Source organism: Sardina pilchardus, chromosome 10 (assembly GCF_963854185.1).
Source record: "Sardina pilchardus chromosome 10, fSarPil1.1, whole genome shotgun sequence".
NCBI classification, from domain to species: domain Eukaryota; kingdom Metazoa; phylum Chordata; class Actinopteri; order Clupeiformes; family Clupeidae; genus Sardina; species Sardina pilchardus.
Window position 1 is genome coordinate 1,814,375 of NC_085003.1, and position 13,212 is coordinate 1,827,586.

At 38.7% G+C, this 13,212-nt stretch overlaps 1 protein-coding gene across 1 annotated transcript in view; it reads right to left on the reverse strand.

Moving 5' to 3' along the window:
- Positions 1–973: 973 nt before the first annotated feature.
- The window catches only part of ireb2 (iron-responsive element binding protein 2), a 62,244-nt gene continuing 50,005 nt past the window's right edge, over positions 974–13,212 (reverse strand). The window contains exons 20-22 of the mRNA XM_062546917.1: positions 3,945–4,067; positions 3,673–3,858; positions 974–2,305 (exon numbers count right to left, since the gene is read on the reverse strand). Coding sequence (XP_062402901.1) covers positions 2,183–2,305; positions 3,673–3,858; positions 3,945–4,067 — 432 coding nt within the window. The 3' untranslated portion in view covers positions 974–2,182. The remainder of the gene's footprint in view (positions 2,306–3,672; positions 3,859–3,944; positions 4,068–13,212) is intronic.

Genomic DNA, 13,212 nt, shown 5'->3' on the forward strand with positions numbered 1-13,212 from the left:
TTCAACTACCATCTGTTTATTTTAACTATGCTTTTTGTAAACTATGCAGTTTCTCACTTGGTGTAAACATATTTAAAGATATCATCCATCATACGCACCAATATTGATATATTGGCTAATAGGCCTATAATATCTTCACACCGATTTATCAGTCTGACTCTACTAAAACCCATCAGTAGGGACTCATGATGAGGGAGAAAATAGGACAGAAGACAAGAAATAACAAAATCATTCCGTTTGAATGTATAAAAAACACAGTGTAAATCTCTGCTTGGTAAACCAAGGTGTAAACCCCATCCCAAAATTGCAAAAGGGTTTTCGACTTGTAGAAGGAAATGACTGATCTTTAATGTAATATCCACATAATCAGCAAGCAATCATTCAGGCAATGTTTCGAAAGCAGAATCTGGTCACTAATCTAATATCATTTTAACAGGCTAACTGAGGAAACAAACATTGGAGAACCCTTTTGCAATTATGTAAAAAGATTGTGTAATCTGAAAACTGCTGTCCTGATTTAAAAAGAATAATGCAACTTATCTCATCGATTTTGTCTATAATAGAGTGGAATGGAAATTCGTCCTAAGTGAGACAAATGGTGGTGTATGTGTGCCTTTACATACAATCAATATGTACCTTGGAAATACTACTTTCACAAAAACAGAACTAATGATCGTCCAATCTGAGCTTGAAGGTGAGGCAGTCTTGGCACTGGTTTTGACTCATCTGCTGGTACAGCCACAGCAGGACAACTTGTTTCCTTTTCCTTGCATTTCCCCAAAACCTTTGGAGGGTGAAGTGTATAACAAAAGTGCTTTGGGTGATTCCCAGATAAAATGTTATAAATTATACAACACATTACATTTATAACACCTAACTTAGGGTACAATATAAATGTATCAGAGACAAGAAATAATATTTTCTAACTGGCAAGGGGCCATCAATTCTGTATGACAGGATACCTATGAAGTAGCACTGTTAAAAAAAAGTTTAATAACCCTTCCATATTACTGACGGTAACTGTTGACCGAACAATATTATCCATGAATAAAGGAATTAACAAAAACTAGACAAACGGTCATCTTTTAAAACTGAACCACACATTTCTTTTGTGCGCTAAACATGCATGTCACCATGGCTGAGTGGCAACCGGAGCTGAAGTAGGATAACTGGCTTCTGGTGTCCCGTTATATGGAATTAATGAACTTGGCAGAGTAAACTCCTATCTGCGTTGAGCTCTTTGCCTTCATCTTGTCCATTCATTTCTGAAAATCAGTTATCCCTTATGTAATTAGTTATTGTTGTATGATTTCTTATAGCAGTTACTGTATATATAAATGGTAAATGCCTGATGGGTAGGTGCAACATTGCATATTTATTCTGGAGAAATGTAAAAGGTGAACCCCATCTACACACAATCCCAGTAAAGAATATCCTCAATAAAACTGATCTGAGATGCATAATCATGGAGTCTTGACATTAACGTATAATGCTGCAAAAACGTCAACATTCAGCAGTAAGTCCAAATTCAGCTATTCGTCTGTTCATTTGTGATTAGTGATAGTCTTCTACCCTGAATCACACACCAAATTTGCTATTTTCTGTCTGACTGTACTTTTCAGGTAAGGTAATTTAAGGTTAGACGCTGAATGTATGTAACGTTAACAGACAATTTGGACAAATTATTTTGGATACTCATGAATGGTGACATGAAAAGTTACATTCAGATCACTGGCACTGCAATTGTATAAACATGTAAGTGTCAAGGTTTCATGTTAAAACAGACCTTTTAAACAGTTCCATGATTGGATTGTAGTGATAAAAGCAGTTCGATGCCACGATGCCTTCAAAAGAACTACACACATATAAAACAAACTCATACAAAATAAATGTCAATGAAAATGTGGCCTTAAAACAACATGGATGGATCAATATCGTACGCTCCTGTGGAATGAGTGAATGTCCCCCAAAATTCAAGGCGTTCAGCAGAATACATCAGACATACAGATAACCAAGAAGCATCAACGTAGATGAGGGAAAAGTTGACTCAGTCAGAAGATGATAAGCAGAGAAAGTCCGAATGGAGGCACCTTGGTCAGATCTCAAGATGGTCAACAGTGTATGTTCAAAAAGTGAGGCAGTGCATCGACTCAATTAAGGGTATACACTTTTTGCTCTCTGATCAGCAGTTGGCCTGGAGCATGTTGTGAGCCACATACTTAAGGATCCCGCCATGTCTGTACAACACCATGTCCATCTCATTTTCAAATAGAGCAGTCACTCTAAAGCTCTTGCCGGTGCTTGCCTGAAATGGAGAAAATAATTAAAGTTAATCTCTTTTACTCAAATGTCCTGCCTGTTAACCAATAATTTTTTGAAGATTTCTCCAGCTATGAGGTTAATACATGGGACGGACTATACATATTCCTTTTCTTAGCATCAATTGTCTTTCTATATGTGTACATCCACAGCCGCATACCTTTCGGTTTTACAAGAAACTGTTTGTACATTGACCGTTAAGAACCGTTAATAAATACACTATGAATGACTTAGGCCATATATCATTCCTGTGAGTATTATGAAAGTGATGATCGCATTAAGCCAATGAAATAAGGACTAGGGCTGCTGGAACGAATTTCGGTATTCGAATATAATTCGAATATGTAACAAATTGATACTATTCGAATGTTAAAATTATAATTCGAATGTGTTTTTTTTTTTTTATTATTATTTTTTTAAGTGTTGACTATATTTAGCAAACGACAGCTTTAGGTGCTGCTGAGAGCTCCTCCTCCGTTTCTCAGCGCTACGGTCAAGTGTTTATTGTTGCTATGTTACCAAAACCGTCTGACAGTAAGGCCAGCACGTCTTTTTGGAATGTTTGCCTAATGCTAGCTAACTACTAGCCAACGAGCTAACTGAAATGGCAGCAGTCGTTCAGCAGTCGGCTTCAGATAACCGGGGACCAAAACACGTCTACCTTTAACACGGCGAAATCCCCCTGAGCCCGTTATTTCTGTAACGTGAATGTAATGTTTCTCAGTCAGAAAAGGGCTATAATTTACTTAGCAAGACAGCTATCACGTAAAACAAGTCAACTATGATGTCATAGTGGCAGTGGCATAGGCTAAGCCCGTTTTTACAGTGTGAGTAGATAGAAAAATAGTAAATATTAATAATTTCTGTAACGTGAATGTAATGTTTCTCAGTCAGAAAAGGGCTATAATTTACTTAGCTAGACAGCTATCACGTAAAACAAGTCAACTACGATGTCATAGTGGCAGTGGCATAGGCTAAGCCCGTTTTTACAGTGTGAGTAGATAGAAAAATAGTAAATATTAATAAGTCAAAATTGACCATTAAATATTCGAATATAATTCGAATTTAGAAAAATAATAATGAATGAAATTCGAATGGGATAATAGAGGAAGATTGACAGCCCTAATAAGGACTACCGAGCATAGGAAGGTCCACAAAGAGGAATGGATAGCTTGTTAGGGGTTAACGTACCGGTGTGTGTGTGTGTGTGTGCGCGTGCGTGCGTGCGCTACTTTGTGAGTGTAGGCGAGGTGGGGTACATTTCAATATCTTTAACTAAATTTCACTTTCACAATTTCAATGACTTCTGAACTAAGAGGTTGGATGAATTGGAACACTTCACACACAACTTACCTGGACTGTAAGTTCTTGCAGAGGTGATAGATCCTCAGGTATTGATATGGTGAACCTTTCTTTTCCTGAGAGCCCTAGGGTGTCTGCACTTTCTCCACTCGCAAACTGGAGAGGGGCAATGCCCATCCCAACCAGGTGATTCTTGTGCATCTTCTCAAAACTTTCAGCTATCACTGCACGGATTCCCTGCAATAAAGCCAAAAGAATAGATTAATGCCACTTAGTCACTTTCTTTTTTAAACATGCTTTTGACTTGATCACTGATTTGTTACCAGGAGGTAGGGTCCCTTAGCTGCCCAGTCACGGGAGCTTCCTGAGCCATAGCTCTGTCCTGCCAGAATGATGAGAGGAATCCCATCCCTCTGATAACGCTCCGACGCCTCAAACACATCCAGCTGGAATGCAAAATCAGAGTTTGTTCTTGGCAACTGTAGTGGGCTGTTCTCAGCAGAACATGAAGCACTGACAAAACATGGACATTTTGGTGACTGAGCTATACTCTATATATTCAAAGACATTTCAATATATGTAATTAATCTTACAATGAAGCAATAGAAAATGGTGTATCTGCATATCTTTCCAACAAGTATAAGCAGTCAACAAAATATTCAATATAAAAGTCACTATTTTGAATGATGAGCAAAGAGCAGTATTAAGTTTGTCTGAAGCCAATTTAAAGCTGCAGTTGACAAGATGATTTGATCATATTCACTGAAACCGACAGTATGCTCCGACAGAACAACATACAGTGGGTACGGGTTGAGAATGCACCTTCTCCCGCGGGACTCCCGAAGAGATCCCGCAGTGCGTCAAGCCGATTTTTTTCGAGGCTAAGGCAATGTACCCAAACAACCACCAGGTGGCAGAAAGTTTCAACTGCATTTAATGATGAAGACCGCATATCCGTCAATAGTCGACTCCTTAATCTCACTGAATCATTAAAATGAAGGTGATGACTGGCGAAATTATTCAAACGACACTTCAATGAACCATTGTTGAAATGAATGAAAATGGTTATAGAAATCGCCTACAGCCAGCGTTATAAGAAATATATAAGTAATAGTTAAAGTCTTCTTCCGTATTAAACAGATAGCCTACGGGACGCTCTTTGTTCCGTAGGCTATTTTAAGGAACTACTCAATGCACACACACTGGGTAAACTGGCGCGCTACAAACATTAAAATGTCAAATCATATTTATTATAGTGCATGAAAATGCACTATCTTGTTCTTCCTAGGTTTCTTATTATTACAGTGCATGAAAATGCACTGTACTGTTCTTCCTAGGCTTCTTATTATTACAGTGCATGAAAATGCACTGTACTGTTCTTCCTATTCTTCTTATTATTACAGTGCATGAAAATGCACTGTACTGTTCTTCCTAGGCTTTTTATTAAACTTCTTCTTCTAACGCTCGCAATTCAGCTTCAACCGTTTAACGTAGAAACTTCATTCAAACGTTGTTGCGTAGGTCTTGCTTATGACATGTGTGCTTTGTATTTTTCAACTTTGTAACTTTTATACTTTTTGAACTATTAAATAAAAACTATTAACAATTTCCCCATAGACTTAACATTGCTCATTATGACATCACGGCAGCAATTAGAACGTTACCCCAGCTGGTCAGCCACCTGGGCACCAACTGTCAGTTTCTCTCAGGCTCCTCTCTGAAGACTACATATTCTGTTCCCCTGTATCCTCTGCGCACAACAGTATCAAAATAAGTCCTCCTAATTCCATCCAACTTTATATCCATTCATCTTCTTCAAACCATTCACTCATCCACCCATTCTAAACAGTCTGCCTATCAACAACATCAATTAGACGCTCTACATTGAACTTTTAAACAATCTACTCTGTCTCAGGCTGGCTCTCTTAAGACTAGCCAGTTAAATTGATTACACCTGTATCTGTATCCACTACTCTCAGTAGAGAGCTGTGTCTCTCCATTCTACAAGAATATAAGGCACATTCCATCCAACATTCTATCCATTCATCTTCTTCAGACCATTCACTCATCCACCCATTAAACTGTCTATCAACATCCATTAAACTCTCTGTCTATCAACATTAATTAGACTATCTACATTCAACTTTTAAATTATTTACTCTGTCTCAGGCTTTAAGAGTAGCCTACTCTGGCTCTCTTAAGACTAGCCAGTTAAATTGATTACACCTGTGTCAACTACTCTCAGAGAGCTGTATCAGTGTCTCTCTTAACAAGAATATAAGGCACATTCCATCCAACCTTCTATCCATTCATCTTCTTCAGACCATTCACTCATCCACCCATTAAACTGTCAATCAATATCTATTAAACAATCTGCCTATCAACATCCATTAAACATTCTGTCTATCAACATTAATTAGACTATCTACATACAACTTTTAAAGTATTTACTGTGGGTCCCTCTCAAGCAGCGTTTATATGTCCTCCCTCGCTCCTCGATCCTCAATGATCTACATAAAGAAAGATAGAAGAAGGGCTAGACTATCCCATTGTTGCCGCTCCATCATTCTTTATGTAGATCAGTGAGGAGCGAGAGAGGACGCGTAAACGCTATATGAGAGGCACCTTCTGTCTCAGGCTTTAAGCATACAAACTCATTAAGACTACAGATCCTGTTTCACTACTTCCTCTGTCCAAAACTGTTTCAAAATAAAGGTCCTCACTGCAATAATACACTATTAAATCATTTAACCATTGAAACTACTCAACTATTGAACTGTTCAACCATTCCAACTGTCAGTTATCATCCACTATGCCTCCAGTCAACTACATGAAACCTCCATATACCTAGCAACCAACATAGCAACCATTAAAATTAAGTGTTTATGACCGTTTCCATAGCAACCAACATGATTACACTGCAGTAACTTCTTGTTTCCTGATAGTGGCCACCATGGATACCCTAGCAACAAATGTTTCAAAATAAAAGTCCTCACTAGCAAGTTAGCTAGTTAGCATGGTTAGCATAGTTAGCATTGTTAACATAGTTAGCATTTTTAGCATTACTGCAAAAAATCATCAACTAAGTTAGCTAATCAACCTGGTTAGCATTGTTAGCAAATTTAGCATTGTTAGCATAGTTAGCATTTTTAGCATTACTGCTAGAAATCATCGGTTAAGTTAGCTAATCAACCTGGTTAGCATTGTTAGTAAAGTTAGCATTGCTAGCATAATAAGCATTTTTAGCGTAACTGCTAGAAATCATTAGCTAAGTTAGCTAATCAACATTTTAACATGAATGGAAATCATTAGTTAACTTAGAACTGGAACGTTTCATCTTTAAACTGTCTACCTTCACACTATCAACTCTCTGTTAACTATGCAACCACCATGTTTACCCTAGCTACACCTTAGTAACCATATCTACATTATCTATCCATTTTTGCATTTTCATGCACTGGTAATTCCTTGGAATTGCATTTCTAGTTATTATTAAACTTCTTCTTCTAACGCTCGCAATTCAGCTTCAACCGTTTAACGTAGAAACTTCATTCAAACTTTGTTGCGTAGGTCTTGCTTATGCCATATGTGCTTTATATTTTTCAACTTTGTAACTTTTATACTTTTTAAACTATTAGTTAAAAACTATCACCATTTCCCCCATAGACTTAACATTGCTCATTATGACATCACGGCAGCAATTAGAATGTTACCCCAGCTGGTCAGCCACCTGGGCACCAACTGTCAGTTTCTCTCAGGCTCCTCTCTGAAGACTACATATTCTGTTCCCCTGTATCCTCTGCGCACAACAGTATCAAAATAAGTCCTCCTAATTCCATCCAACTTTATATCCATTCATCTTCTTCAAACCATTCACTCATCCACCCATTCTAAACAGTCTGCCTATCAACAACATCAATTAGACGCTCTACATTGAACTTTTAAACAATCTACTCTGTCTCAGGCTGGCTCTCTTAAGACTAGCCAGTTAAATTGATTACACCTGTATCTGTATCCACTACTCTCAGTAGAGAGCTGTGTCTCTCCATTCTACAAGAATATAAGGCACATTCCATCCAACATTCTATCCATTCATCTTCTTCAGACCATTCACTCATCCACCCATTAAACTGTCTATCAACATCTATTAAACAATCTGTCTATCAACATCCATTAAACTTTAAATTAAACATTAATTAGACTATCTACATTCAACTTTTAAATTATTTACTCTGTCTCAGGCTTTAAGAGTACTCTGGCACTCTTAAGACTAGCCAGTTAAATTGATTACACCTGTGTCAACTACTCTCAGAGAGCTGTATCAGTGTCTCTCTTAACAAGAATATAAGGCACATTCCATCCAACCTTCTATCCACTCATCTTCTTCAGACCATTCACTCATCCACCCATTAAACTGTCAATCAATATCTATTAAACAATCTGCCTATCAACATCCATTAAACATTCTGTCTATCAACATTAATTAGACTATCTACATACAACTTTTAAAGTATTTACTGTGGGTCCCTCTCAAGCAGCGTTTATATGTCCTCCCTCGCTCCTCGATCCTCAATGATCTACATAAAGAAAGATAGAAGAAGGGCTAGACTATCCCATTGTTGCCGCTCCATCATTCTTTATGTAGATCAGTGAGGAGCGAGAGAGGACGCGTAAACGCTATGAGAGGCACCTTCTGTCTCAGGCTTTAAGCATACAATCTCATTAAGACTACAGATCCTGTTTCACTACTTCCTCTGTCTACAACTGTTTCAAAATAAAGGTCCTCACTGCAATTATACACTATTAAATCATTTAACCATTGAAACTACTCAACTATTGAAATGTTCAACCATTCCAACTGTCAGTTATCATCAACTATGCCTCCAGTCAACTACATGAAACCTCCATGTACCTAGCAACCAACATAGCAACCATTAAAATTAAGTGTTTATAACCGTTTCCATAGCAACCAACATGATTATACTGCAGTAACTTCTTGTTTCCTGATAGTGGCCACCATGGATACCCTAGCAACAAATGTTTCAAAATAAAAGTCCTCACTAGCAAGTTAGCTAGTTAGCATAGTTAACATTGTTAACATAGTTAGCATTTTTAGCATAACTGCAAAAAATCATCAACTAAGTTAGCTAATCAACCTGGTTAGCATTGTCAGCAAATTTAGCATTGTTAGCATAGTTAGCATTTTTAACATTACTGCTAGAAATCATCGATAAGTTAGCTAATCAACCTGGTTAGCATTGTTAGTAAAGTTAGCATTGCTAGCATAATTAGCATTTTTAGCTTAACTGCTAGAAATCATTAGCTAAGTTAGCTAATCAACATTTTAACATGAATAGAAATCATTAGTTAAGTTAGAACTGGAATGTTTCATCTTTAAACTGTCTACCTTCACACTATCAACTCTCTGTAAACTATGCAACCACCATGTTTACCCTAGCTACACCTCAGTAACCATATCTACATTATCTATCTATTTTTGCATTTTCATGCACTGGTAATTCCTTGGAATTGCATTTCTAGTTTCTCTATGTCGCCATGATATTGGGGGAAACGCGGAGAGGCGAGATGGTCAGTCCTCGTATTTGTTCTTCGCGTTTCGTTATAAGAAATATATAAGTAATAGTTAAAGTCTTCTTCTGTATTAAACAGATAGCCTACGGGACGCTCTTTGTTCCGTATTTTAAGGAACTGCTCAATTCACACACACTGGGTAAACTGGCGCACTACAAACATTAAAATGTCAAATCATATTTATTTCTCTTTGTCGCCATGATATTGGGGGAAACGCGGAGAGGCGAGATGGTCAGTCCTCGTATTTTTTCTTCGCGTTTCGTTATAAGAAATATATAAGTAATAGTTAAAGTCTTCTTCTGTATTAAACAGATAGCCTACGGGACGCTCTTTGTTCCGTATTTTAAGGAACTACTCAATGCACACACACTGGGTAAACTGGCGCGCTACAAACATTAAAATGTCAAATCATATGTATTTCTCTTTGTCGCCATGATATTGGGGGAAACGCGGAGAGGCGAGATGGTCAGTCCTCGTATTTTTTCTTCGCGTTTCGTTATAAGAAATATATAAGTAATAGTTAAAGTCTTCTTCTGTATTGAACAGATAGCCTACGGGACGCTCTTTGTTCCGTATTTTAAGGAACTACTCAATGCACACACACTGGGTAAACTGGCGCGCTACAAACATTAAAATGTCAAATCATATTTATTTCTTTGTCGCCATGGTAGGCCTATTGGGGGAAACGCGGAGAGGCGAGATGGTCAGTCCTCGTATTTTTTCTTCGCGTTTCGTCATAAGAATATATAAGTAATAGTTAAAGTCTTCTTCTGTATTCTCTGCCACATTCGACAACAGCATTCAAGTTCCTTCTCAGCACGATGACGTGACTTTGCTTGCTGTTGGCCCAGATTAGAACAACATGCTCGAATTCACCAACAGAGTCGCGGCAACGTTGGTAGATACCAGTGATGCGCGGGTACGTGTCTGAACGCCCCGCCCCGCCGTTTACAACTAACCCGACCGCAACTCGGACCGCAAAAAAAAAATATTGAAATACAGAACCCGACCCGCTTCCCGACCCGCTTATTGTAAAAAGTAGCCTAGTCTAACTTAGTCGTAGCGTCATTGAGCTATGCAAAATTGGTATCTCATATGCATGTAAAACAATAATATAGCCTATATTGCCTAATTATATATAGCCTATAATTGCTCAGAATTTGGGAAACATGCATTTAGTCTACCTTTTTTTTGTTCCGTGTCAGCATTCATCCAAAAATGTGGCTGTTTGACTCAACATTGAACATAATTAGCCTAGGATTTTCCTATACAAATTCTGTTTCAGCCGTTCCTCACATGAATGCCTTGAAGCTCTCCCAAGCATGAAATGCAGGCATAGAATATTATTAAGAAACTCTTTATTAACGTCTTCATCAATGGACCAAAAGTCCATTGCTCCGCGATTATAAATTGCAGCGAGATGAAACCTTTATTGCACGACGTGGGGAAGAGCAGACGTGGGGCTTTCCAACGAGCCACTAGGCCTATAAGTTGCGCAAGGACGCACATATTGCATGCTCATACCAATTGTAGGCTATATGCCTTGATGACATTAAATTAAGAAATATTTCCTGATTTGGGAAACTTTTAGTTTATTTTTCTTTCCATAATACCATTCGATCTTGCTGGAAATTATCAGACTTGAGAAACACGCATTGCATCGGCAACTTCGCTGCTCAGTAGACGATTCTGCCACTTTCTGTAGAGGCCAGCAGTTCGAGATAAAAGCTGCAGATCATAGACAGAGAAAGCATATGCTCTGAGAACAGAACACAACTGCATGTCAAGTGTAGCCGAGGGTCTGTCTACGCAGAAACAACAAGTGCATTTCTACATGTTCGTGACAAAATGTGGGGGATAGAATCGCGTTTCAGTGGGAATGCTGCAACTTATGTCTTTTTCTTCTAAAGACAATTATGTACGATATAAATGACAATTTATTTTTTTTACCGACCCGACCAAACATGACCCGCATATCATTAAAAATATTTTTTCTTGACCCATAACCGCGGGTGACCGCGGGTGACCGCGGTCGCCCGCTCGATTTGGATCAGCCCGCGCATCACTGGTAGATACGGATGCCTGCTCTTCAGAGCCATCACCACAAAGGAGCACTAGAGCCTGGTGCAAAACCACCAACTGGGATGGATCGAAGGGCAAGCAAGCACTGCCACACAACGTCAAGACCTTTGTCAACACTAAGCAGAAAGTTTCCTACGATGGGGAGAAGTGGCCGCAAGGACTGCATCGATAAGATCAACGAATGCCTTCGCAAGCCCCGAAACCCTGGCGATACATTTTCTTTCCTTTAATTCAATAAAACATTGTTTATCTGAAGAACTTTTCCGAGGTTGTCTTGTCTACCAAATCCTAAACTTAAATAGAGTAAACATTTTATCTTATGAAAAAACTCTTAGGGGGAACAGTTAGGCAGCCCTTCCTCCATTATCGTAGTAGGACTATAGGCAATTTATTAGAGGGGTCAAAAAAAAATAATAAAGTAGGCTAGACTAAATGTGTCACTTTAGTGATTGGCTCTTTCAAATGCAAATTAGGTGGATGGGCTTTTGAATGGGCCTGCTGCAGGTGAGAGGACAAATCCTACGAATTTATTGTTTTTAGAAAGTGCCATTATCATTGCCATATTCTCTTAAAACATAGGCTATATATTTGAAAACGAGTTGATTAAAGGCTTCTAATGGTGTCTCTATAATATGATAAAAGCAGAGATTGAGATGTGTGTTTGGAACAGTTTTTCAAATCCCCCGGGGGTATTTAGACTCCAGGGTGTTAAGCACTCATTCACAACTGTCCCATCGCTAAATGCTCTCTTGTGTTGCGTGATCACACAAGTATACCTGTCGTAGTGTGCTTTTAATTTGATATGCCTAATTATTATCTCCGCCAAGGATATAGGATGAACAAAGTCTATGGATTTGCTATCCAGTAGCCTAATAATTAGGCTATGTGCCACGTCCGATTTCGCAAGTGGTGTAGTAGGCTACATTTAAAAACAGACAGCCGCCTGTGAGATCCATTTCATGAAGAGCATTATTGTCTTGTGCGATCATTCCCCTTCCCCCACACTCGTCTAACCAGTTCACTACATTATAGCCTATAGCCTATGCGGCACTGAGGACGACACTTGAGCCCGACACTATGTCAATGTAAAAATGTGTGTGAGTGCGCGCTGAACCACGAATTAACATATTAACTTTTCTTTTCAGCAGACATCGCAAACATAAAAAGAATCTCAAAACAGGAAATCTTTCATTTCTTTTAATAAATCGATTCATTTTATTTTGACGGGTTCCGGAGAGGTTCTTCGACTGGGTTTCGAACCCCGGTCGCTGGCGTACGATACCTATGCTTCAACCACATGCGCCACAACTGGATGTGAATTCCGAAAGGCTTTATTCGGCATATGTACTTGAACGTCGCCGTAGCCTACTTGAACGTCGCCGGTTAAAATGAACAAGCCTCCGTTTTAAAATAGCTTAGGCCTACACATTTCTAAGTATTCCTAGCATGTAAATGTTGCCAAAATGTCCATCTTGTCCATCTCTTTCGTCTTCGCCTTGACGTTGACAATAATAGCCTATTCACGGAAATGCGGTCTTGTAACCGTAGCCTAATGAATTCATGAATTAATCTAAGGTTGCCTTTCGAGTAGCCTATTTCAGGTTGAATTGAAGGCTATTTCCTTCTGATAGGCCTATAGGTTTCTAAAACCATTTTCATTCATTTCAACAATGGTTTATTGAAACGTCGTTTGATTAATTTCGCCAGTCATCACTTTCATTTTAAGGATATAGGATGAACAAAGTCTATGGATTTGCTATCCAGTAGCCTAATAATTAGGCTATGTGCCACGTCCGATTTCGCAAGTGGTGTAGTAGGCTACATTTAAAAACAGACAGCCGCCTGTGAGATCCATTTCATGAAGAGCATTATTGTCTTGTGCGATCATTCCCCCTCCACCACACTCGTCTAACCAGG